Source organism: Dermacentor silvarum, chromosome 5 (assembly GCF_013339745.2).
Source record: "Dermacentor silvarum isolate Dsil-2018 chromosome 5, BIME_Dsil_1.4, whole genome shotgun sequence".
NCBI classification, from domain to species: domain Eukaryota; kingdom Metazoa; phylum Arthropoda; class Arachnida; order Ixodida; family Ixodidae; genus Dermacentor; species Dermacentor silvarum.
Genome location: NC_051158.1, coordinates 5,845,114 through 5,873,056, shown reverse-complemented (window position 1 = coordinate 5,873,056; position 27,943 = coordinate 5,845,114). Strand labels below are relative to the sequence as shown.

The following is a 27,943-nucleotide window of genomic DNA, read 5'->3' as shown; positions in this document are numbered from 1 at the left end:
AGCAGGGATCATTGATCAAGATCGAATTGCCCGAAAAGTTTAATTAACTGGAGCCTTGTTCTGTCGTCTGCTCTCTTTCCTCCATGTTGCACGTAAACAAACTAGCCCATCTTAGAACTTTAAGCACAACAATAGCCTTGTGTTTGTTTGTTTGCAGTGTAGTGTGTTGTTGGTAATGCAGACGCCGACGAGAAGCGCGACGTCCTCTTGTCGTCTCCGACGGCGTGGAAGCCACAGTTCCCGATGGACGGTGACGTTGACGACCTCAAAGTTCCGGAGTGTGCTGAAGCATTCATGATGATCCTGTCCGCTATGACAGGTGAAGAAGTCCTGCCACCATCTTGGAATGTTTACTTTTTGCTCGTTCAGTTCATAGTGTAGGTGGGGCATTCCTGTGGTTGGAATACCACGTGTGGTGATACATTTGTTGCATCAGATGTGCTAAGCTAGGCCAATCAAAAAGCTAGCCCTACTTAATGCAAGACTAGCTGATTCGCGTTTCTCTATTAATGTATGGGTCGGCTGAGTGACAACTGGCTTCAGCTGTCAAAATAGTGGGTTAGAGACAGAACCTTAACTTTGCGGCAATGATTCAATGGCTAACTTGTATGATAATTGTAGAAATTGTATGATAATTGCTAACAAGCCGTTCCGAGAACTAAAATTTACTCAATATGGCCCACTATCAAAGGGGACGCCTCACTGCTATAGTACATCAGCACTGATTAGAGCACATTTCACAGGAAAACATGTAAATTATAATATTTTAATAATGTACGCTTGTCAAATGCTTCACATCAGTCAACCACTTTTTTCCCCAAAAAGTTGAAGAAATGTATGTTATATTATCTTCAGTTTTAACAAGCTGTTTTCTTTAATTTAATAATGCATTATACTGTACATAACTTAAGATAACAGTAATAATAAAGTTGCATGATTTTCATCCTATTTGCCCAGAGTGTGCCATCTTTGAAATACTGCATGTCTTGATAGCTGTTGCTGGTGAACTACCTTGCAGGCTGTGAAAGTGAGCATCATAATTTTCTACAAACAGCGCACACAAAAACGATACACAAAGATAGAATGGCGCACGCACACAGCAGTGACTCCTAGCTAAGATTTATTGGCACTACTTAACGTATAAATTCCTATGCAACTAAATCTTTGAAGGAAATAAGAAACAAAAAACACAAACGTGCATTGATATACAGTCAACGTCTGACTTTTCAGACTCCCTAGGGACCACGAAAACGTCAGAAAATTCAGACAGTCCGAAGACATGAATGCATCCCTTAACTGTCCCTCAAGAACTCAAATCACCACAGCCAAGGTCTAAATGGCTTTAAAGGCCTGATAGCACAATTATTCGACGTCTCCGTCCTAATGCAACAGGAGGCAGCAGGTCCGTGCTTGTATAATAAAGGAGCACATGTTATGTCCCATGATAGTGGCCCGTTTGCTGTACTGTGATGAAGCTGACTTTCAGAAACCGGCATTATGCATCACTTTAGGCATCTCGGTGCTTGTACTGGGACAGGAGGCAGCAGGTGCGCCCGTGTATAATTGAGGAATACACTTTATGTCCCGTGACAGTGACCCCTTTCCGCTGTTACTCCCGTATTCAGAAATGCATCTTAACTTGAAGCCCAAGCTTGACTTGATTTAAATGACGCCTGTCATGAACGCACCAAAGGAAACGCAATGAGCGTCTTGGGCACGTTCACGCCAGCCGTCATTTATATTAAGTCAAGCATGGGCTTGAACTTAAGATGAATTTCTTTCGGCACCGTGTGCACTATGCCTATTTGGACGAATTAGACCATTGCCCGCTCACGTGTTGCTATCTTATCTTTGCTGTCGATGTCCACGCACCACGAGTCGGCATAAATGGGGCACGACGTGCTGCTGCCACGCAAAGTTGCAGTGATTCGGCAATTACTACGCCGTTATTGGGAGATCTTAGTTCGCCGAGGCTTCATTTACGTTGTTGCTGATAACGGTTTATGATAGCGTTCTAGCGTTCTACCTTTCAAGCTTCATATGTTTTCGGCCGAAGCGACATTGAAAATGTAACTTCACGGCTCTAGGTACGCGTGTGGCCCATGCTTCAGCTGTAGCGGCATCCCCTTTGCAAAATGCCGGCATGCCGCAATAGTTTCCACTTTCAGCCAACTAGAACGCTAGGACAAAATGCTGCCCGACCAGGCGGCATTTTTAAATAGCAACGACGCCGAATTTTGCTTTTTAGATGATCTTTTTAACAGACACTTGCAGCTAAATGCGGGAAAGTGTAAAGAACAAAAATGAAGACACGGAAAATTCAAATTTCGGATCAAACCACTGTCAAATCATTACTGCCAACGCCAGCTTCATTGCCAATAATTTTTGTGTGTTTTGAAGGGTCAGTCCACAAATAACGAACAACTGATACAACGACCGCTTTTCGCGGGTTAATCGAGTTCATTATAAACGAGTTTGACTGTATAAAAAACAGCACAACGTACAAGCTGGCACATGCCCACGTTCATGCCATTCCTTCTTTGTGTCTCGTCCTTACTCGCCCCAGCCAGCACCCTAACGACCCTCGAAAAATTCGTATCTCAATTCCTCGCTGCAGAACGTTATCGGCACCTCGAGCAACCCTATCACCGGCTCAAGTTTGTGAGCCTGCAGCAGATACTTCTAGAAGACTGGAGGCTGTGCCTGCAGCAGATCCTGACAGCACGGCTGGAAGAGCTGAACCTGGTCGCCATCTGCCCGATCGTGAACGCCGCCCACTACGTGGTCCAAGTGCTGGCCCAGTGGAGCATACAGCCGGTCAGTCGTATAGGCGTTGTTCATATCATATAACTTGCTGCAGTTGCTCTATTGGTTGTGGCGTTCTGCTGCCAAGCACGAAAGTCACAGGATTTGGTCCCGGTGATTGCAGCCTTGCTCTGATAGGGGTGGAATACAAAAATGCTCGCGTACCGTTTTTTGGGGTGCACATTAACGAACACCAGGTGCTATGAATTAATCCAGAGGCCCCCCTTACCACTATGACATCTATCATATCCTGTGTGTAGGTTTTGAACATTAAAATCAATCGATTATTCTTCAAGTTCAGGTTTGTGTTTATTGAAGTGTTATTGCTTTTTTTGTTATGAAATGTGTATAATACAGAAGGAGGTCTTTAAGTAAGAACTGTCAGGGGGACCTGACAGTTACCACCAGTAACATGGTTTCAGTCCATAAGCAGCCGCTGGCCACCCAGTAATCATGTGGCCTTTTGTTATGTGGCCTTTAGCATGTGAGCAGTGTGTAGCATACGTTTTGTCAACAAGGCTGCATTGGCAAAGAGGTGTTGTATTTGCAGGATTATAATGCAACCACCATTATACTGCAGGGGGGGGGGGGGGGGGGCATCTGATGACCTTGAAAATAAGCAGAAAACAGAAAATATTAGAAGAGTTCTTAGGCAATGTATAGATGTAGCCCTCGGATGTTTTAGCACAGCATGGTACGTGCTGTCTTACTTTCAATTTTAATTTCTTAAGAGGTAGCTTTAACTCTGGGTTGGCACTGAGTTCACTATTCAAATACATGTAAAACGCTGAAATGTTCTCATGAGATCACCGCTAAACTGATTTGAATTAGATTTGTTGTGTTTAATAGAGAAAGCTTTTTTCGCAAGGCCTATTCACAAATGAGTGGCATATTTAAGAGTGGTATATAATATATCAAGTTTTGTAGTGCTTTAGAGAATTGTAATATTACTATTTATTACTGAGTTGCATAGTTGAAAACGTGGTTCATAAGTTTTTTTTTTTTTTTTAACTTTTAACAGTTTTGTTTGCATATTGATGGCCTGAATAAAAATATCTGCTCCCTGCAGTCACTACATTTTAAGTTTCCCTTAAATGCAACAAACCGCATAAGAATTGGTACAGGGGGCTGCCGAGAAAAACTATTTCTCTGTTTCCATGTATTTTGGTGGGCGCCTCCGAGCTAAAGCTTCCTCTGAAGGGCTTAGCGTATGCAAGAGTACAGCTCACCATCGACCAATACTAACACTAAAGCACGATTTCCTCTTGCAGTTTTTCGTCGAACTTCTGGAAGCCTGTAACGAGATGCAGCAGAAGGAGAAGCAGAAGAGGCAAAGTACAAAACAGGCCAATTGTGAGTGACTCATTTTGTCCTGCCTCTATTCTCTGTTCCATATGTAGCAGGCAACACTACGAGAGCCTCAGAGACTTTTCTTATGCTGCTCGCATTTGCTATAAAAAAATAGTGCGTCAGATATGAAACAAAGATATACCGTATTTATTCGAATATAAGGCGATGTTTTTTTCCCAGAATATTTAGCCTTGAAGTCACCCCCTGCCATATACGCGAATTTTGCCTTTAGGTGTGGCTTCATGGCAGCGCACAACGCGATGTCGTGAAGCCACACTATAAGATCATTTTTTTTCTTGGGTCCTCCAACTGGTACCCTTGCCTTATATCGAATAAATACGGTAGGTATGCATTATGGGATTCAATGTCACATCAAGTCTCATACTCTTGTGTCACAAGACCGTGCGTAATTGCTATATGGAAGGCATCGCAGATATGAGCCTATTTGCCACCGAATGAGTGGAGCAATACGTTTCTGCGACCAGTGGCCACAGCATGCCACTGGCTCTCATGACCGAAACATAGTATGCCGTGTAGGCTGGAAACACAATGTAGCCCAAATAGTATGTGATTCAACATAAGTAACCTTACATCCACACATTGTAGTGTTTTATATACAGAGTAGTTATTACGTAGAAAGAATTGAAGATAGGCGACGTCTGCACTGCAAAATGGGCTGAGTGAGAGTTCTATGATCGCTCTGCAGCATTGCCTTCCAGGCACGAAGCCAAATATAGATTAGCTCAGCGTTGAGTTTATTAATGCAAGAGCAATCTTCGCTTATCTCCACTCACTTTAGCCTGGCTGGGTATCATCTGTCTAGCCTCGAAACGATGACTGCATTTTAAAGCAGTGACGAAAATTTAGTCCCCTGCAAGAAATCTCACCTGGGCTTGCAGCATGGTAAGCGAATGGTAAGCGATTGGCTATCCTCGGTGCCTCGCTAACAGTGCATTACAAGAATTTCCAGCGAAAAAAAAGAAACACTAGGAAAGGAAGCAGGTAGACAAGACAGCGCCTTTCTGTCCACCTGCTTCCTGTCCTAAGGTTTTTTTCGCTGGATATTCTTGTAATGCACTTAACGCAAAACTAACTAGCCCAACTTCCAGCTCTAAACGGCACACTAGCAGTTGACTTGGGGCCCGGAATTGTACATATCATACTTCAGCATGCATAGTCTTGTGATGACTGTCTTCGGCGCAAAAGATGAAGTTAACTATGATGTAATAGAGGTCGGAATAAAGTGTGTGTGTTTGTGTGTCGTGCAAATGCTCTTGCATAACTTAGACAATCATCGTAGATGGGATCTGCTGGAACTACTTTTTATCATCCTTTATTCCTCGCGCATGGCTGTCCCCAGCGGAAATGGTGGACCCCGAGGAGGCACTGTTTCTGGCGGCCTCGGAGACGCCGTCGGACGAGAGCAGCCAGCTCGTGCCCATGGCCGAGTACGGCACCCTGCAGGAGTCGGTGTTCGAGGAGGTGTCGCAGCTGCTCGAGAAGCTGTACACGGACACCGTGCTTGCCATCGTTGACGAGCTGGTGCTTGACTTCAAGGCCAAGAGCAAGGCCTACCGGCGCGAGAAGTGAGTAACTTCTTCCTTTGCATGTGTTTGGGACGCTCGCAGATGACGGGAGAAGCATGTCTGTGTCTAACGTTTCGATGGGCGCCAAGCAAAGTCTGGAGGCTGTCTATTAAAGAAGCACTGGCGCATATTTTTGGAGTTGTAGAAATCGTACCGCATGATTCTTGCATGCAAAATGGTGAGACATAGCAAGTATGAAGGATCGGAAGCACTTCTACGGTAATAATTCAATTTGATAATAAAATTGCGCTCAAATTGTGGTGCCCAGGATCATCGACTTCATTGTAACTCCATGACAGAGAACAAGATTTGCTCATGTTACAGTCGCCGACCCTATTTCCGGACTTCATGGTGACCGAAAAATAGTCCGGAAAATCAAACAGTGTGAAAAGCTCGTTCACCCTAAAAAAGAAAATTTATTAGACTTAGAGTGGCATGGAAAAATCTTTAATAATGCCCTGCCTCATACTACTCTTGGAGGCGATCAGATTAGCTTGGATCTGCGCAAGACTGACGTCTTCTCCGTATACAGTCGACAAGAGCGTCACCGTGTTGGCGATCTCCGCTAACGGAGATCGCCATAGAGATCGAAGAAACGAGCCTTGTTACTTCTCACGTGACCTCCGTGATCAGCTCCGGCCTTCCCATTCGGCGCGTAGCCCAGCGGAGAAGTGTAATTGTGCTAACTCCGTAACGGTTCAGCAACGGTGCGCTGATGGAGCTGATCGAGGAGGCCACGCTTCACACCATTTGGCTCTCGCGAAGGCAAAGGAGGTGGCGCTGATCGCACAAATGTGAAGCCGCACACGTCTCTGAGGCGCACACACCATGAACAAAATAGCAACTGAACTTAAAAAAAAAATAATAATGACAATGATAAACAACATATTTTGCAAAGTGGTTATGACGATAGTGCTGACCGAAAAAAGAAATAAAAGAGAAAAAGTGTCGGTCCCCTAGTGCGTATTGTCAGCTAAGGAAGAGAGGGCATGGCCTCCAAGACAGGATGATGACGCGCGCTCTCTATTGATAGCATGCGTCTCTCAATCTTGGAGGCTATAGAGCAGGCCACTGGAAGCCAAGCTTGGGCAAGCCAGTGGGAAATCCAGCATGCCGGCCTCCAAGAACAGGTAGTGCGGCTCGGAATGAGCGATATAGTCGGGAAAATAGAACTTTGGGGCCTAAATTCATCCGTAAAATCGGTCGCGAAAATGCATTAGCTCTATGGGAACCCTGACGGTGCATTTATGAAGTCCAGAATATCCAACGAGTCCAAATTTTTGGAGTCCAAACAATCCGTCAGTGACTGTATGTCGCAGTGACTGTATGTCGCAATAAGGCTGGGTATGTTGACATTGCCCGTCAAAAGAAATAAAGAAGAGTGCTATGTGCCTTTCTCCTAGGTTCACTCGCCTGTGGCTACTGCAGTGACTGCACGAGCAGTCCGAAGTAGTGTTTCATGTGTCATGAAGCGTCGATGTACTGGGAACCAAAACCAAAACTGGTTCATCGAAATAAACATTATAGTAATTTATTTAGGGCACTCTGACACTTGCCTTTGTGTCTTCTAAGGTTCAGAGGGTTTGAACTTTCATATATGCACAAAAAAAAAAATGTCATGTGAGTACATCTTTGAACACTAATGACATGTTTCACAGAAACCAGACACCTTGCAAAGCATTGTGAAAACGTGGAGTGTAATGTGCCTGTACCGTTGCATTGTAGACAGCACTTTGAATTTTCGAAACTCTCAACTCTGCCTGCAGTCCACGTCCTGTTAGAGACTCAGGTTTTTGCTATATCCGGCACATGATGTGCAGGTGGTTCTGCATGCCGTCGCTGAACGACAGGGAAGACGCGGGCCTGACGCCGACTGCCTTCCCCATGCTCAGCTGGCTGCAGTCCAGTCTTCAACAGCTTCAGGAGGCCCTCGCTGCACCGCTCTTCAACACGCTCTGGCAAGAAGCCGCGCGAGGCATCAGCCTGTTCTTGTACGAAGAGGTCGGTGCTCGTAACATCTCAAGTTCTAAACATCTTCTCGTGTAACGGATAGGCTTGTAGGCATCAATTCTACAAGCACTCGTGCACATTGCTTCTGTTCATCAAAGCAACTTGTCTGCCGTTTCCAAAACTGTCATTGAGTTAATGGCTTGTTACACGATGCTTCATTTGACCTTAAATACGCGTCTGCTAGTACTAACCTTACAGGGTCACTAAAGACAAGCACTAACTCAGCTTAGACTGATAAAGTGTTCCTTCGAAACTTTATTTTTGATGGTTTTGCTGTAGTAGGTTGATTATTAGAGAGGAAGTGAAGGATAAGGTTTCATTTTTTAAATTTTGCTTTGAAATCCCAGCACCGATATGTCAGTGTAGCATCACAGATTTCAATGTACAATGTACGTATCTTATATTTGGGCCATTGCGGCTTGCTACACATTCTTGAAACTTGCTAAGTACAGTGTTTTGCCCTTTTAAAATATAACGTATTCCATCTTTGCCAGTAAAACATTCACTATACCCAAGCGGATGTCATGAAAACCCACGACGTCATGGCTAAACCACCTCCATGCATGTTTCCACTGACCAGGCTAAGTACTGCCAGTGTACCCTCCTCCTCCGCACTCCTCCCTCGCTGATCCCCTCAGCTTCCGGTGTCAAGCAGACTAACGCAATCCCAGCTTCTGGTTCCGAGCGGAAGCGCCGTCACTGCCGTCTGCTACTGCTCCGTAGAGGAGCGAGCGTGGAACAAGTGAAAGTTCAGTAACCGGAAACGGAAACCCCAGAAGTGGAAATTGCAAAAGCGGAGCTAGTGTGAATGACGAATAGGGGAACAGTGGCGCACATCCAAGATTGGCGCTACTTAGCAAAAGCAGCGGTGGCGCATGGATGCAGGTGCTTCAGTCATCTTCAAGATGGCCTCTGCACCCATCTTTTGTTTATGCTTTTCTGGCTTATCAAGCCTGCTTGCTTTCTAAGAGTGGCTTTTTCTGGTATTGTAGAAGGGTAATTTAGTAATGCAGCTCAGTTTATTTTTCTCTTTAGTTTACCTTTAAGGACGCTGTCTCCCTCGTCTTGGGTTTTAGGAAGCAATTGAAGTTGCATATTTTTTTACTGTGCTTAGTTGTTTCTTACAATCAATTGGCTTCATTGCGTGTGCAGTAACAAAATACTAGCGTGTTGCACGTATTTTTTTCTTTCTTTTGCCCTATTCAGCTTCTTTTTCACGGATGTATACCGTGTATTAGCTTCTGTATTGAACATAGATTTTTGTTGCCAAAGAAGGTTCAATCCTGTTTATGTATTTAAGAACATACTGTTTTGCTCACCTTGATGCATTATGTTGTTTCTTTTTTTTTTCCCCCAGTGTTGTCTGTTGTCATGTAGTGAATCTACTATATATTGTGGTGCTAGATCTTTAGTCAGGTGACCATTGAATTCACCTTTTGTCTGTAGTCCCATGGCAATCGTGTCAGCAAAATAAATCGGTAAATCAATAATGCATTTAGCTTCGAGACTTTCAAGACATCAACGCTCATGTGCATTCATAGTTTCGTTATGCACATGCAAACACAAATCTTCAAAAGGTAATCCAAAAGGTTACATGTACAGTCGCTCAGTAAGTTGATGTCACTTCTTGTCTCCAACATCATGGAAATTGTGCATTGCCAACCAAATAAATAAATATGTAATATATTTACCTTCGGGACTACAGAATGTCAGCCCACAAATGCTTCGGTAGTTCCGGCAAACGTAAATTTTTTAACCTCTCACTTCCCTTGTGTGTTGCAACAAACACTGCAGAGAATGATACTTTCAAATGAGCATATGCATTTGCAGGTAGATAGAGAATGTTTGAAACCAGCCAGTTGTACTTGGGGCAGATAGAGGTCGCTGATGTCTTCGTCTCATCCACACATGTTTCAGCTGATCCTGGAAAACTTCTTCAGTGAAGGGGGTGCCATGCAGCTCAGCTTCGACATGAACCGGAACCTCTTCCCGCTGTTCAGCACGTACACCCAGAAACCAGAGAACCACTTCAAGGAGTGAGTAGTGTACAATGGTTTTGGTTCAGCTGCCTTAGAGGAGACTGAGTAAGTCTTCAACGAAAGCCTCAAGTGCCACCAATGTCATTCCTGGGGTGTGTCATTTCTGAACACTGGTGCTGGGCTTGTTTCTGGCACTAGCCTGCAGTGAGACTTTGTATTAGCATAGCTACCAATAAATGCTAGTGGCCATAGCTCTTTAAGAGAGCCAGCTTTACACATTTGTGACAGTGTGCCACTTGTTTTTTTAAACCCAGTTTTGATTGTGATGATTGCTGGCCAGAGTTAAGCCAAACCTACCTCGGTATCACGAATGCAGGTATAATGAAGTAAATCTAAAACGTTTCGCACCAATATTTTTGGCGTGTGATGAATACAGCTGAGTCTTGCTGTAATTAACCTTACAGTACACTTTCATTAATTAAACTCGGGTAATTCAACTTTTCAGTTAATTCGATCCCAATTCGGCTGGTGCCCATGCATTCCTGTGGACCCAAACTATCGTTATTTTGATCCTAAAATTGGCTCTCGCCGTTTAATTCAAACCTAAACAGTCATCATGCATGTGCCTGACCCCTATGATGTCCACCCCAATAGTGACCCTTTTACTGGCAGCGTCTGCCTCTGCAAAGCTTGGACAGTGAATGCGTTGAACACACTTCATCTCTCATCGAAAATGCCTATTGTCAGCCTGCCCTAGGGAGATTTTTAAGCAATAACGGTAGCTCACAATCTCTGATTACTCTATTTACCCATAACGTGCACCTTTATATTTTTTCCCAAAAGTTGAGCCAGAAACCGCGTTCGCGGTGTTCGTATGCTTTGCCGCATAACACGGGTGTATTGCGGCGAAGCTAACCTAAAAAAAAAAGAAAGAAAAAGGTGTCGCAAAGCTGGCTTTAAAAAATCAGTCACCACTATACAACATATATTACACCTTTGTGTATAGGTTGCACGTTAGATTTATACTTTGGTAGTATCGTTAATGTTATCTCTACATTTGGTTTCTACTTTGGACACACAGAAAGCGGGCGCGCATTTTATCGGGGGTGTGTTAGAATTGGGCGAATTCTGCCAGATGAATCAGCGATGTGTTATGCCGTTTTTTTTTTTTTGCATCTTATTTAATTCGGCACGCCGGATAATTGAACAAATTTCGCTGGTCCCGTTAGTGTCGAATTAACGTAAGTCAACTGTATAGCGATTTATTAGATATAACAAAGTACTAAATCGAAATATTTCTCAGCAATAAAAAGAAAAATCAGTATATGACAAAGGTATTTTTGTGTGGGATTCAACAAGGTTCGACTGTAGCATGTTAAAGAGAGGCATATAGCTTGTCTGAGATATGCAAATTCTGCATTCCTACAATTTAAGGTGTTCATTACTGCCTAACAAAAAATGAACTGTCCTGTGTTAGCTGCAGCCCTTTACACACTTGTGTTAGCCTTGACAGTAAAGCTACAAGAAGCCAGAACAAATCTGCTTATGTCAGTTTGTGCATCGTCCACTTTCATATAGTAGCAGTAGTATTACTGTTTGTTTATTCAACATTAAAATGAAAGGTAGAAAAGCAAGGCAGTTTCTGCTGACTGCGCTGTAACTATCTGACTGCATCTGCTGACACCTAAAGATTGGTCAACAGTGGGAGTGCAGGAAATAGACGTAAGAATAACGAAACAATTTACATATTGCACAATGGGATAAAAATAAGCAAACAGATAAGAGCGACTATGTAAACTCTAATGCAGGGTGAAAGAGGCCTGCATCCTGCTGACCATGCCGCACCCCGTGGCCTGGATCCTACAAGAAACGCTCCGTGCGGCCCGGGCCACCGACGTTGTCACGGGCGGCACGGCGCTCGAGGAGCAGGGCGTCTCGTTCCTGACCCCGTCCCAGGCCATGCACGTGCTCTCGAAACGCAACGACCTCGTGCACACCTGAGTCATCATTCCAAGCTGGTTGGCATCATCAAGCCGGCTGCAAAGCCGGTCACCGAGCCACGCTTGTCACCCCCCCTCCACATGCTCAGGTCTTTTCCCCAGCCTTCGTGCAAAGCTTTCGAGGCATGGCCATGTCGCACGCCGCGCGTTGTCCCAACCCCGACGTGTGTGCCGGTATTTGTGGTGCAGGCTTGGTGAAGGAGGCTCGTCGACGAGAGTGCGTGGATGTGGACGATGTTGAAAGCCGAAGAAGGCCCAGAATGTCTTGCGCTGCTTCGCGAAGTGCTTCTGCACGACCCCGTTGCATTGTGACCCTCACCGTTGTAAATGTGCCAATCTATACTATGCGCTGCATGGGCGAGAGAAAACTAAATTTGTGAGAGTCAGCATGTGAATGTCAAGGGTCTTTGAGCTGAAAGGTAGGAAAACCTGTGAGAGGTTTATCGAGCAAAGTGATATCTCTGGCCGTGTGTTTGCGAAGCAGAGGAGTGTGAAGCTGCGGGGACAAGTCGAACTGCCACTCTCAGAAGGATTATAGGAGGAAGCAAATTTCTTTACAGGCCATGTTTTGGCAGAGAAGACACTTTTGTTGGGGGCCATCCGGACAAAGTGAAGAGGCAGCAGTCCGGAAAGCACACACTGTGTATTACAGTTTCAGCTAAGCTTTTCGTGTTTTGACGTGTAAGAAACTTCAAGTGGCAGCTATGCCAAGTCTGGCATATTAACGAAGGCAGTCAGCTTGTCTCCACCTATTATTCTGTATCTGCTCTGATGTATTCCACAATCAAGTCACTTAAAGTACTTAGGCTTGGCGTGGTCCTCTGACACATTTCAAGATGCCAAGCTGTGGATTGTGAACTTGCAAGCATTTCAAAGCGTATAAGGCACCGTTGCAACGTAACCGGTGTGCCGGATGCTTTCTTTTTTTAAACTCCGGCACCTGAAGGTCAGAGATTTGATGCTTGACATCTTGTTGTATGTATTGTGAATGAAAGAAAGAGAGAACGACCACAGCCCGCGAAAGGAGACGATTTTGACGCGCAATCTCTTGTCGCTGTGCGCTGCTGACAGCTGAAGAGAGTCGAGCTTGACTAAGAAACTCAGCAGGGTGTTCTGACACGTTGCCATTCCCCATATCGCAGCAGCCGCACATGCTAATTCCTCAGCCATTTCAGCCAATGTACAGATTAGTTGGAAAGAAGGCTTGTCGACAGCTCCAACAGAACACAAGCAGACACCAAGACTATAGATCCGATCCCGGTCGATGCCTCGTTGGTACGAGTTAAAACAGGCACGGGAATAAAGCTGCAAACCAGCCTTTAATTTTTCCTTGTAATGTATCATTTGGAATGATGTAAATCATTTTTTAAGATGAGCTTCCTAACAATTTTTTTCTTTGATAATTTGATAACCAAATCATTAATTGATAAACTGAGCAGTTTGTGAACATCTCTTTAGCTGCCCTTAGTAACTACCTGTGATTTGCTATGTAACGCTGTATAATTTAGAATGCAGTAAACTCCTTGAAAGCTTAGCTCTTTGATAAGCTTTCATTCTTGGTTTATGTTTGATAACCTGAACAGTTCGCAAGCATATCTCTAGGTTCCCATAGGCTTAGTGCATGCTGTTCAACCACACTTCCGATAAGACAAACAGATCTTTAATGATGTTTTAAAGGAAGTTTAATGTATACAAAACCGGATTGAGTATTCTCAGGGCCATTGTAGGCAGCCTATCAGTTGGAAAAAGCAATTTTAAGAAGAAGACATTACACTTTCATAACTGCAGTACCCTCTGCATTGCTGCACAACTGCACCTACAAGCTAAATTCACAAATAACCCGTATTCTTACTTTGTTATAAAATTTCCTAAATTTTGTCACATATTTATTGACTTTACGACCAAGAAATTGAATGAACAGGATTTGTCGAATACACATGGCTGGCTTGATTATTTACAAAGTATGGTGTTGTTGACAGGCTTTCTGGAGTTAGAACCCGAAGTTGGACGAGCTGGCTGTTCATGCCAAGACAGGAAAACAGCACTAGAGATGTGATGAATGACAAATCATGTTGATGTCATTTCATTTCTTCTCGCTATTTGTGCTGTCTCTAGCACTGTTTTTTTTGTCTCAAGGCTCTCTCAGCACGGAAGTGTTCCGTTTGTTTTTCAAAACATCTTGGGTGCTATCTTGATCACAGTTAACATGAACACTGGAGCTTTGAGTAACATCTGTGCCATTCTAACGGCCCAGTGCAGAAGCTCCCAGCACTCGTGCGACGAGGACATGCTGCTATCGCGCGCAGGACGTCGTCGAAATGCTCGCTTGTCATCTGCTAGGCTCGCTTTCTGACGCTGACAGAGAATAATGAAACTGACGAGGTATGACCGACTGTAAAAAACAAAAACAAAAAAAAAACACAAGAAGTTGCATAAACCTGTCTGCAGAAATTCTTACACTTCGCATGGAGAGCAGTTTCTGCAGTTTACGACCACAGCAGACGACACACAGAGCAGACGACGCATGAAAGCTCTGATGACGCAATTTACACGATAATTACAGTTTTATGCTTCATGCCTAGTGCACCTGTGCAGCATTTTCGGCACCTGGCCAATAGAATGTGGTATTAATACAGCAAGCCATGTTCCCGCTAACCGTGACGAAGATGGTACATTGCGCCCGTATGCATTCCAATCCATTACACAACCGCCACTGCTGGATGTACAATACTACACTTGTTTTCTTCCTGTTTTCAATCGCACAAATCATGTTTCATCTAGTCAGTCTTGTTTGAGTGTTTCTATAGTCCGTGCATCATTTTTAGATTTTTCATTTTTTTCTCTTTACGTCTCACATTTGACTGTGGTGCGAGGATGTGTGGTCATTCAGTAAGCTGAACTGGATGGTAGGAATTCTAATTATAAAAGATGCCTACCTATTTCCCATATCTTCCTCTAGTCCAGTCTGCGTTGAAGTACAGTCATGACATTGATGTGATGTATTTTACGAGTACTTTGGCCCCGTCGCAACCCACTTGTACTATAGTGCTACGACATTTACCTACCACCACTCTGTAGAAAAAGAAGTCTGGCGTTTTCCAGCATTGGTGCTTCTTATTGTCGGTCACCATGCAGCCCTGGTTTCTTGTTTAACATTATTGGCTTTCTTGTTTCGACATTCACAAGTGTCCAAATTTTTCTATTCCGAGATCTTTCAAGCTGTACCACGTCCTGCACTCAGTACTACATCATAAGTTGAATAATATTTCATTGTAAGAAAATAATTATTCTCACAGTATTCTCACGTTTCTGAGGTTCCCGCCAAAAGTTGAGTTGTTGCGTAAAGCTCATTTTCATCTGTGAAGCTTATTCCACAAACCACAGTGACTCTGGCTAAGGCATTCCGATGTCAAGCATGCCAAGGTTGCAGCTTCACTTCCTGACCACAGCAGCCATGTTCAGACAAAGGCGGAACGCAAAAGCCCTCATGTACGGAGCAGTCCACTGTTAAATGGCAGGCGAGTACAGAGCACATGCGAATTTGGCCCTCCAGCATTAGCGCAATCGCCAGCAGCCAGAGCCCCGGCAAATTGAGAGCTGCATATAAGTGTGTACATAAGCCTTGTAATAGTAGACCATACTGCACTTCTATTTTAGCTGGACGTTAAAAACCCTAAGCATTCAAAGTTTACCCGAGTCCTCTGTCCCATCTTCAATGTGCTTCACAGCCCAGTTGTTGCTGATTAAGTGGGCTTAGCATGCCATGATTAGGCTTAGCATGCTAAAACAGCACAGGAACTCTACCTGAAGTTAATGTGCACTCACATGCTCGATGTGCCAGTATGTTTGCATTCTACCCCCCAGCAACGTGGCCACCGTGGCCGGTTATCAAACCCACGACCTTGGACTCGGTAGCGAAACAGCGTAACCACTTAGCCACAGTGGCCAACACCCAGGTTTGCCTTGGGATTCAAAACTGCATCTACAAATCCTACATTCGTTCCAATGTTTTGCTTGGAGTTTTGCTGCAAAACTTCAAATATCCCGGTGCTGAAACCAGGAGCAGATACCTAAAAGACATATTTGCCGGCAAAAGAATGCACACAATGGTAAAAACATCAATGACACCGTTTCTCTGCATGTGTGAGGCGTTTCTGCAACAACTAATGATACAGAAAACCCAGATATAAAAAATTATCGGATATAGGAAAGTAAGCATAAAGTGTCTCCTGTCGATATCAGCATGTAGCGAACATATGCTTAGAACAAGTATCACCTGTCACGAAGATATCTTCGTATCAGATAAAACTTTGTTATCGCAAGGTTCAACTTATGTATTTGAGTAAATACCAGCTAAGGCAAAAATGCAGTTCGGAAGCACATGCAATGCTGGAAGCGCACGTCTTCTACTACTCCCTTTTTCTCCTCACATATCAAAGTGATTGTCTGTGGCGGACGTCGGAGTTTATAGATTTTCGTCGCTTACTTACCGAAGGTGCATTTACCAGTGCGAAAGTGGATGAACGATTGAGGGCAGCGATTTACGACAACGGCTGATGGCCAAGCTGCTGCCGCTGCTTGCTGCATTTCTTTTTCCCACCATTTGCCAACACTCGCGAGACCATTTCCACAAAGTGTTGCCTGCCGCAGAAGAAGGTCTCGTCGTGGATGTGTGTGTGTTGTTGTTTGGACGAGTCTCGTTGCGCTCTGCCGTATAGTTGAGAGACTTTAAGTAGTGCTAAAGGATGTTGTTGAACGTTGTTTCGCTGCATTGTTGCGTAGTTTTGTTGACGTAGCTGCGCTTCTTGTGGCTCCTTGTTCTTGGCCGGCCGTATTCACCTTTGCTGAGATCTGCTTTTGAGCAGTTAAATGTGAAATGTTCTTGTTTAGTATTTATTTTTCTGTTGCACCTAGGACGTCTGTGGATGAAGATAACTGACTGAGCCCGAAGTTCCCAAGTTATGTCCTTATTCCCCAGTAATCTCCTTATTTCCCTAATAACGTTCCTGGGCTCTATTTCGTACATAGCAGGCAACGCTATAAAGGCTAAAGCGCTCTTCTCTCACTGTTCACAACCAAAAAATAGTGCATCACGTATGAAAGAAAAAGTGTAGCCTTGCGTCATGAGATGGATGAAAGTGAATTAGTGCCGCACTTTTATGCTGCAAAATGTGACGCAGTTATTACAAGAAAGGCATTGCTGACCTGAACCTATTAACCACGGAATGCACGAAGTGACAGGTTTATGCAACCAGGGGCCACGGCCCACCACCCCTGCTCGTGACTGAAAAATAGTGCATCGCATACGGACAGCATAAAGATGCACAAGTACTAATGCAGTCGAACCTTGTTTTAACTAAGTCGCACCCGACATAAAAAATAGCTACGTTATATCCGATATTTGTTATAAGCGGATGTCTGCTACGCAGTAATTGCGCTGAAACAATTTTTAGTTACTTCGTTATATCACATAGTTTGTTGTATCCGTGTTCGTTATATCGAGGTTTTGCTTACGTGATTTGACGAAACCTCACTTCAGCTAATTGTAGGTGTGACCTATGAAGTACTTATTCAGTAAAAAGCGTCACAGATAAAATACAGCTGTACTGCAAAATGTGCAGAGACTTGTATGACTGCACTCCTTGCATAGGCTCCACAGTGTTGCCTGCTAAGTATTAAATAATAGTATGATAATTTCCGTAGGAAAGGTCTGTCATTTTGGTGAGCACTGCGTAAAGGGGCGAGGGTTACTCTTTATAAATGACAAGGAATGTTTGCCACTCCACACAGTAGGGTACAGTGTAGTTCACTATTAAATGGAACACTTGAGCGCAGAGCATGTGCGAATTTTTCTCTCTCTGGCAAGCGTCAATCGCCCAGCTTTGCAGCAGACAACTTGTGGTTGATGGCGCGGACACCTGTCTACACAGTTGTGTAGTGACTTGGCACAGCTTTAGGCGGCGATTGCAGCTAATGCACCAACAAAGTTAGATCAGTACAGTCGAGTGTTCCCCTTAACAGTGGACCAAACTGTACACCCAACTTTCGTTTCTTTTACAAATCATTGAAAGCTATGACTGTTGAAATCATCAAAGTCATTATTGAAAATGAAAACTCAGCATTGCTGAGAGGAGTGGATCAGGGCTGGACAATTACTTTACCATGCAGGTGCAGGTCTGTTATTCAACACACCACAAAATTCAATGAACAGTGATAGCTTCTAAAGAGAATTGCAACAACACATGTTATTGTAGTAATGTGTCTGCCTATTTGGAAAGTCCAGTTACCAGTTTTATTACAATCGTTTTTTAACCCCTTAAGTGTTTCAGACGAGCTCAGCTCATCAACGGCAATAAACCTGTTTTCAAATTGATTTGGACCAACTCGGCATGTCCACTTAGTTTTTCTTCTACTACACAGACACCTTCAGTGCCAGTGTTGAAAATCTAGTTATTTCAGTCTTTTTTTTTTTGCATAGATGTCGGCACTTATTCAGTGCCTCAAAAGCCGTGTTGATTCAGGCTTCATGTTGTACAACATTGACGGTAGCCATTTGGTCAGCGCTGGAGGGGTGCGTTTATTGGTGTGTTTGTTTTCTACTACATAAAGGCAGCACTTTGTAGGCGCTCAAAGGCCACGTTTTTGGAATGGAGCACTTCTTGCACCTTTTGGCAGATTTGGAATTATGGCGTCTGTACCGTTTGCAGCAATGACAAGTTCAGTTGTAATCAATATGGAAGGGAGCAGCTAATTTTTGTTAAACAACGATAGCTCATGATGCGTAAGTTAAAATCAAGGAACTTAATACATAACAATAAGTTTTCCTCTAGAACTTCTATTATCACTGAACAATTTTATGGAGGGCACGTGTGTTTACCCCCTGTGGGCTTTTGAAAAGTTTAGCTGTTTCCTTTCATATTGATGATGACTGTACATATATATGTGGCTTAGTAAAGACGTAAAATAAGGTTCTCACGCTTAAATCATGAAGCAAATTGGTTGAGATAGCTTTAGAAGGGTTTTTGATAAAGTGAAGTTTGAGAATAAGCCTTGAAAAGAAAATGCAAAGTTAGGTCTCTTTTGGTCAAAATAATAAAACACTTAAGGGGTTAAAAGAAAGTTGAGAGACTAATCGCACAATGTTGTCATTGGCCTAGCACATTCTGTTAACAGGTGCTTTTTATGTGGAAAGTTTGTCAGACTAGATACACATCACCACTGGCTTGACTTCAGTTTCTGAATCGAGTATCCAGCTTTAAGATCAAGAATGAGGGCTGGCAGGCTCTAGCTTGACACAGCGCTTTGTGGTGGGAGATTACAGCAGAAGCTGATAAAAAGATCTGAGTAACACCACAAGACGGCACAGTTTTGACATTTTTTTTCCTTCCAGTACGGTCCACAGCACAGTAGGGTCCCTAATAATCAGTCCCAAACTCAAAGTTTGTGTCAAGATTCTCATGCCGACAGTTCATCGTGCGAATAGGCTTTACACTTCCTGCTGCTTCTGCTCTTGCAAGTTTTTGCCATAGCTCTCAAATTTATGTCGCGATGTCCTCGGCGTTGTGCGTGTTCAACGGGAGGAAAATCAAGCATGCCAACTGATTTCAGCGCTTTGTGCACTCATTGAAAGCATTTTGAACCTTTACTATATCTCAAGCCATCTTTCGCAGCCATGCACGAAGATGCAGTGATATTCTGGTCTTTCCCCCCACACGGTGATAACTATGTCTATCCCTTTTTCCAGGCACACGCGTAAAGGAAAAAGGCTGATGTTCACGTGAACCAGTGTTTAGGTAGCCACTGGTGAAAAACAAGATATTACTGCAGAGTTCTGAGCAAGCGCCCGTTTCAGAAGCAAGATAATTGAAGGAAAGTTGTGAAAGGAATCTGTTCACGCTTAAATTCAAAATGTTGGGAGGAAAATTTTTCCCGATCGTCAGAAATGGTTGGATTAGGTCACTTTTAAAAGTAGTGATGCTTGTTCAGAATTTTACAGTAGTGCCCCTGTCACACAGGCTATCTGGAATCAGTAGAACCAAAAGTGTCCCCATCGTTAAGGAAGTATGTCTGCTGTTACGTCAAAGGGGGCATGGATCAGAGGCATATTGAGTAAAGAACAGCTTTGTTCATGCATTGAGACTTTAATGGTGCACGCCTGGTCCTAGCCGACTGCAGGTTGAATTTTTTCAAAGTATAAGATGTTTATAGTTCACCAGTTTAGAAAAATTGTGTCAATAAATTCTAAGGATGATGTCGAAGGTGGCGTCTTTAAGTGTTAGGCTGTAAGAGATAAATGCAGCTAGCGTCTCAACAGGTACTCTAGTTGGTTGCTGTTTTTGTGCAAGACGTATTTTAATACAAAGAACTGAAAATAAGTTATTTAAGAAGGGTCTCAGAAAGGCACCCTCTTAAAGGGACAATAAAGGGCAACAGTGTATTAGCCCAGTCTGGTAACATATATATATATATTTTTTTTAAAGACTCAATTAACGTTTATGTGGCGGAGAGGTTAAGTTCTTAGTAGATAAAGGGCAAAGTTTCTCTTTCTGAATACACCACATTACTGGTATTTGTATTGCATCATGGATTTCAAAGTATTTTTGAGTGTTTGGGAAATATTTGTTTCAAAGAAGTTCTCAAAGCTTACTGAGCCGAGTCCCCAGTTCTGTTAGAATGTAGCAGAGTCCTTGTTCATAGATAAACTATTAACAGGTTCTGGCCAAATCTTGTGGTCCTGTTAGAATTCAATGTAATCCTTAGTCATCGATAACATTTTATCTAGTTCTGAGAAGGTGCTCGCCAAATCCATCGCCATGAGAAGCTACCGTGAGAACTTAAAGCCCGTTCTCTTCAGTATCTCTTTGTTTCAGACTTAACAAGACTCCGCTCGCAATAAGACTGACGTTTCCAATATTCCACAAGTGTGATTTACTAATCTTGATTAAGCAAACATTTTTCCTTAGCCTCCCTTTAAGAGAAAATGGGGCTCTGACAAAATTCTTTCAAACTAAGGCTTTTTCGAAGTAAGGACTTCGTACTCCTTTACTTCAAGGAAGTTTTGGTATGCCTGCGTGACAGGGGCTGGCTTTCGAATTTAACCTACCAGCTTCTGCGTTTCCTCAATACTGATGCCAACCACAAAACGCTACCCACCAACACAGCCAGCGTTCTAAGCTTTTTCAAGCAGCATGGAATGGACATAACTTTCTTGAATGTTTTTGGACCCTTGGGTGCTATATATATTAAGAAAAAAAAGAAAAGTTGTGATAATCCCCCCGCCCAGCCAAGAAATGTTCTGCCACAGTTTTTTGTCATATCACCTCGTACAAATCGATTTCTCTTCCCCGCGACATATTTCTTTTTTTCATTTGTGTGCATTGTTGAGAGAGTGTTTGACTCTGAATCGACCAAACTGTTTTGACAGCTGTTGACTGACACCATATCCTGGCTTATTGTGTACATATTTGGTGAAAAATAAAAAAGTGTTGAAAAAAAAAAAAATTACGGCTGGTTTCTTCAACGGCTCATTGACATGTACAGTCCACTCGTGTACATTTACAGGAGACATAATTAAGTTTTCATTGAATCATCGAGACCCTTGGTTAACTGCAGACAAATAAAATGAAATGGAGAAATTGTCGTCCACACGACAGTGTCACGAAGTTACAAACGAAACCCAATATGGATTTCTCGGAAAGCTTCACACAAAAATTCATCCTTGTCCCAAATATCAAACCTACAACCAACGCCTTTCCAGATTTAAGCAGGAAGCTAGCAGACTGCAGGGCAATGCCAAATTAATGGACAATTTGAGGAAGTGTAGAGCACTAAATATTGCAAATCAGTTCCACAGAAACCTGAAAGGTTAAGAAAGTTTAAGGAAAGGGCAAAATTGGCACATACTTGCAATGCTGTTACTGGCCGGGCCCTTGCCATTTCAGAGCAGCCTTTGGAGTAACCAAAAATGCATTTCGGAGCCGTAAAATTGGCTTTCAGGGCACATTTGTAAAAGCACTTGCTAAACATGTGAAAGCAGTAAGTGGTTTCTGGTCCATAACCTCAATTGGAACTTTAAAATTGATGCCAATGCTTCGTTGTAGTCCCGACTATGGGCTGCGACAAAGTCGTGGTGTCAGAAAGTGTGCTTAAGGTGCTTAAAAAGTCATGGAAGCACTTGGATGGGCTACATGGAGACTTCGAAGGAGTTTGAGAACTTTCAGCATCACCTAGCCGCTACAAACATATCTTTTAAGATGGAGCACTCCAGGAAACAAAAGGTAGGTTGATAATACAGCAGAGGCTTCTGTAGTAAGCACCCTTTTCTCAGTCACCTTCTTAAATGAAATTGGCAATTCTCATTTTTTTGTTTTCATGTTATGCCGTTAAGTAATTATCTCCAGATTACACAGGCCTTTTAACTTAACAGCATCAGTCATATTAATAAACTAGCCATGCTACCTATGCAAAATAGTTGCTGATATTGATGGTTTATGTGCATTGGGGGGCATAATAATCGCGATCGAATGAGCATACAGTACATGGCAAAAAATTGGTAGCTTAAGTTTCATGGTTATAGTAGGTATATCTTTATATTAAAAACTTTAACGATCATATTTAAAGACGACTCCATTTTGTTTGACTCTTCTAGAGCGTTTGCGTTGAGATGTATTGAAGCTTCGACATTTCGCTATGCTAATTTCACATTCATAGGCAGATCTTGACACAAAGACAAACCCCGCATGTGACACAGCTTATTGTGAGTGAAATGAAACATCTAAGCAGCCTAAATGAGTTATGAGAGCATACGTAGATGTGCAGAAAGCATTGCAAGGAATTGACCCGCGAGCATAAAAACTCGACTGCGTTGGCTCACATTGCTGGCCTCGTTTTGGTGCAGCCCGCACAAAAGTGCTGATCATGTTGCTCAAGGTCATGACTAATACGCAGTAACCATATAATGGTGTGGCACTGACAGCGTCCGAAATGAGAAGGGAAAAAATTGCACAGAAGCCATCGACGATGACGTCAATGTACGTGAATAGCCAAACGTTTCAAGAAAGCTCCTTGCTTTATTAAAAAAAAATCCACGCAAAAACTCCTCTGGGAGTTGTCTATAAGTAAGCGTAAGCATTGGGCTACTTGCTCATCTTCACGCACTCCGGTGTCATTACCAATGTTACGAAACTTGATCCGACCAGTATACACGACAGCGCTGCGGCGACACAAACTGCTGCGGACAGCGGCGCAAGGTGAATTGAGGCAAGTAAACTACTGTAGGTGGCGGTGCCAGGTGCGCTATTGATGTTGCTATTATGATAAGCCAGTATCATTCTTTAGCGCCTCATCCATCCGCGTTGAACCATTACAAATTCCGTGACCAGCCGTTCTCCGGCGGCGGCTGCGTATGGTGTGGCTGCGGGGGCCTCATCTTGAAAGCAGTCTGCGATGGAGACACAGTGTGGTGCGTGCTGATAGCTTCGTGCGCGCTGTGTTTTCGCCACTTAATCTGGCTTAGTTCGTGTTGAAGCGAGGTGCGCGGGCCACTATCTTGAAAGTGATCTGCGATAGGGGCGTGCAGAGAGTGCGGCGAATGCTGATAGCTTCGTGAGCGCTGTGTTTTCGCCACTTAATCTGGCTTAGTTCGCGTTGAAGCGAGGTGCGCGGGCCACTATCTTGAAAGTGATCTGCGATAGGGGCGTGCAGAGAGTGCGGCGAATGCTGATAGCTTCGTGCGCGCTGTGTTTTCGCCACTTAATCTGGCTTAGTTTGCGTTGAAGCGAGGTGCGAGGGCCACTATCTTGAAACTGATCTGCGATAGGGGCGTGCAGAGAGTGCGGCGAATGCTGATAGCTTCGTGCGCGCTGTGTTTTCGCCACTTAATCTGGCTTAGTTCGCGTTGAAGCGAGGTGCGAGGGCCACTATCTTGAAAGTGATCTGCAATAGGGGCGTGCAGAGAGTGCGGCGAATGCTGATAGCTTCGTGAGCGCTGTGTTTTCGCCACTTAATCTGGCTTAGTTCGCGTTGAAGCGAGGTGCGCGGGCCACTATCGTGAAAGTGATCTGCGATAGGGGCGTGCAGAGAGTGCGGCGAATGCTGATAGCTTCGTGCGCGCTGTGTTTTCGCCACTTAATCTGGCTTAGTTCGCGTTGAAGCGAGGTGCGAGGGCCACTATCTTGAAACTGATCTGCGATAGGGGCGTGCAGAGAGTGCGGCGAATGCTGATAGCTTCGTGCGCGCTGTGTTTTCGCCACTTAATCTGGCTTAGTTCGCGTTGAAGCGAGGTGCGAGGGCCACTATCTTGAAAGTGATCTGCAATAGGGGCGTGCAGAGAGTGCGGCGAATGCTGATAGCTTCGTGAGCGCTGTGTTTTCGCCACTTAATCTGGCTTAGTTCGCGTTGAAGCGAGGTGCGCGGGCCACTATCTTGAAAGTGATCTGCAATAGGGGCGTGCAGAGAGTGCGGCGAATGCTGATAGCTTCGTGAGCGCTGTGTTTTCGCCACTTAATCTGGCTTAGTTCGCGTTGAAGCGAGGTGCGCGGGCCACTATCTTGAAAGTGATCTGCAATAGGGGCGTGCAGAGAGTGCGGCGAATGCTGATAGCTTCGTGAGCGCTGTGTTTTCGCCACTTAATCTGGCTTAGTTCGCGTTGAAGCGAGGTGCGAGGGCCACTATCTTGAAAGTGATCTGCAATAGGGGCGTGCAGAGAGTGCGGCGAATGCTGATAGCTTCGTGAGCGCTGTGTTTTCGCCACTTAATCTGGCTTAGTTCGCGTTGAAGCGAGGTGCGAGGGCCACTATCTTGAAAGTGATCTGCAATAGGGGCGTGCAGAGAGTGCGGCGAATGCTGATAGCTTCGTGAGCGCTGTGTTTTCGCCACTTAATCTGGCTTAGTTCGCGTTGAAGCGAGGTGCGAGGGCCACTATCTTGAAAGTGATCTGCAATAGGGGCGTGCAGAGAGTGCGGCGAATGCTGATAGCTTCGTGAGCGCTGTGTTTTCGCCACTTAATCTGGCTTAGTTCGCGTTGAAGCGAGGTGCGAGGGCCACTATCTTGAAAGTGATCTGCAATAGGGGCGTGCAGAGAGTGCGGCGAATGCTGATAGCTTCGTGAGCGCTGTGTTTTCGCCACTTAATCTGGCTTAGTTCGCGTTGAAGCGAGGTGCGAGGGCCACTATCTTGAAAGTGATCTGCAATAGGGGCGTGCAGAGAGTGCGGCGAATGCTGATAGCTTCGTGAGCGCTGTGTTTTCGCCACTTAATCTGGCTTAGTTCGCGTTGAAGCGAGGTGCGCGGGCCACTATCTTGAAAGTGATCTGCAATAGGGGCGTGCAGAGAGTGCGGCGAATGCTGATAGCTTCGTGAGCGCTGTGTTTTCGCCACTTAATCTGGCTTAGTTCGCGTTGAAGCGAGGTGCGAGGGCCACTATCTTGAAAGTGATCTGCAATAGGGGCGTGCAGAGAGTGCGGCGAATGCTGATAGCTTCGTGAGCGCTGTGTTTTCGCCACTTAATCTGGCTTAGTTCGCGTTGAAGCGAGGTGCGCGGGCCACTATCTTGAAAGTGATCTGCAATAGGGGCGTGCAGAGAGTGCGGCGAATGCTGATAGCTTCGTGAGCGCTGTGTTTTTGCAACTTAATCTGGCTTAGTTCGCGTTGAAGCGAGGTGCGCGGGCCACTATCTTCAAAGTGATCTGCGATAGGGGCGTGCAGAGAGTGCGGCGAATGCTGATAGCTTGTGCGCGCTGTGTTTTCGCCACTTAATCTGGCTTAGTTCGCGTTGAAGCGAGGTGCGCGGGCCACTATCTTCAAAGTGATCTGCGATAGGGGCGTGCAGAGAGTGCGGCGAATGCTGATAGCTTCGTGCGCGCTGTGTTTTCGCCACTTAATCTGGCTTAGTTCGCGTTGAAGCGAGGTGTGCGGGCCACTATCTTGAAAGTGATCTGCGATAGGGGCGTGCAGAGAGTGCAGCGAATACCGATAGATTCGTGCGCGCTGTGTTTTCGCCACTTAATCTGGCTTAGTTCGCATTGAAGCAAGGTGCGCGGGCAACTATCTTGAAAGTGATCTGCGATAGGGGCGTGCAGAGAGTGCGGCGAATGCTGATAGCTTCGCGAGCGCTGCGTTCTCGCGCGTATAGTTGGCGTTGAAGCAAGAAGCAGCACGAAGGTGAATTCGCTCGCTGCAGCGCGGGCCCCGTCTTGAAAGCAATCATCTTGTACGGGACGGATGGACGGTTTTTCTCGTTAGATAAGCATAGAAATGCTTACGCATTTAAAACTAATGTTCTTGAAGGTGCGAACTTTTTTATTGCAGTGAGCATATTTATAGGTACGGTATGGTAAAGCTTTATTTAGAGAGGGATGGCTTATCGGCCTATTAAGAGTAATGGAGTTGGGGAATTGGGAGATGAGGACAGGGTCAGCCACCGAGGAATGCCTCCCCGCATGGTTATACCATGTGGAGAATTCCAGATTCCGCAGCAAAGGCGAACAGCGCTCGCAGGACACTGTCGGCCTCCGCCAAGGGACAGATCCACTCCTCGAAGCTGGCCACTTGCCCCCGGTGCTTTCGTCGGAGGGCGGCATACTTTGGGCACTCCCAGCAAGTGCCTGATGGTTGGTGCCATTTCCACAAAATTCAACATACGTCTAACTTGATATCTGAGATGAATATCTTACAAGATTGCTTCATTGTCAATTTTGAAAAGTCAATGTGCAATGCATATATTGTACAAGGGTTCTCAGGAAGTTACAAAGTAAGAGATTAGAGGACAAAGTGATCACTTTGTTGACGAGGACTCACAGCAGTGACAGCACCAAAAAAATTCCAACACATTTGTGAACAAATCTATAAAATTTCACCAGCTAACCTTTTCAGTTCATGCCTTTCGCAGGCAGACATGAAGTCGGCCAGTGATCAAAGTGCAACCTTTAGCTAGAAACTTCAGCACAAGTGTTATGACACTCAAACTTGGAGAATCGGCTGCAAAGTGTTCTGTTCTAGTTTTCATAAACTGCTGCAATGGACCAAGTTTCTAGCAAAAGGTTCTGCTTTCAGTACTGGCCGACTACATTCTGCAATTATGTCCCCTCTAGAGTCAATGAACGAGTTAACGAGTTAGCAAGTGTTTAATAATGGTATTGGTATTTGGCAAGTCCACTGTTGCTATAAAGTGTTGTCCCACCATGGTCGCTTAGTGGCTATGGTTTTGGGCTGCTAAGCACGAGGTCGCGGGATTAAATCCCAGCCACGGCGACCGCATTTTGATGGGAGCGAAATGTGAAAACACCCCCCATGTACTTAGATTTACGTGTACGTTAAAGAACCCTAGGTGGCCCACATTATTCTAGAGCCCCCCCGCTACAGCGTGCCTTATAATTGGATCGCAATTTTGGTGTTGTGGGCAAAAATTATTTTGTCTGAAATCCCCAACTTTTCCGAAAAGCCTTGCTTGAATTGGGCACCATCAACAGTGGGCTGGCCAACATTTTGAAATGTGCTCTTGAAAGTTTAGTAGTCAAGCCTTGAATTACCTCAATTTGAATTACTGCAAGTCAACTGTGTCGGTACACTCCTGTAATTCTCTAGCTTTTAAAGTACAAGTGTCCTACCTTACCTAGCGTTCCTCGATAAAGTTTGAGGAGGTTTGCAAAAATTGCTTCAGAGATGCGCGAGTAACGAGCTTTGTCTAGCAAAACAAAACAATATGCCCTTTTATTGCCCAAGGGAACACATCATCAGTACGCAGTTATTTGGGTATATACTTTATACAATATGCCATTCGTAATCTTTAAAGAGTACAGAAATATTTTTGAATTTACCATAAACTCTTGCAACGCATTCCTTCCAAGTAACAAGATGACACTTTGCCACATATGGAGGTTGGGAAATTAAAGCTAGTCTCAAAGTGCTGGACTTTGCGTCATCGACATTATCGGAGCAAATTTTGCCGACATTTACTAGCAATAAAAGTACAACGAAATTGTTTGTAAAGCGCATGGAAGCCGTAGCTATCGCAGGAACTAAGCGAGCCATTGTTTCGCCAAGAGAAGATGCATAGGTTGCCTGTATGCGTACCGAAACTGGTTCTCAATAACAAGTGTTATAGTACTTTATTCTGGGTGCTCAGATACTTGAACGTAATCTGAAAAAAAAAAAAAAAAAAAGACGTAAAGAATTCCACGCCGGCACACTCCTGTAACTGTATAGTACACTTGTCC

The 27,943-nt window shown here is 44.4% G+C and overlaps 1 protein-coding gene across 1 annotated transcript in view; it reads left to right on the top strand.

The window, feature by feature from the left end:
• Window positions 1–21,231, top strand: part of LOC119452843 (RAD50-interacting protein 1) — a 33,596-nt gene extending 12,365 nt beyond the window's left edge. Inside the window, exons 8-14 of the mRNA XM_037714795.2 lie at window positions 182–319; window positions 2,618–2,817; window positions 4,077–4,158; window positions 5,516–5,741; window positions 7,562–7,742; window positions 9,669–9,787; window positions 11,539–21,231. Coding sequence (XP_037570723.1) covers window positions 182–319; window positions 2,618–2,817; window positions 4,077–4,158; window positions 5,516–5,741; window positions 7,562–7,742; window positions 9,669–9,787; window positions 11,539–11,731 — 1,139 coding nt within the window. The 3' untranslated portion in view covers window positions 11,732–21,231. The remainder of the gene's footprint in view (window positions 1–181; window positions 320–2,617; window positions 2,818–4,076; window positions 4,159–5,515; window positions 5,742–7,561; window positions 7,743–9,668; window positions 9,788–11,538) is intronic.
• The last annotated feature ends 6,712 nt before the right edge of the window (window positions 21,232–27,943 follow it).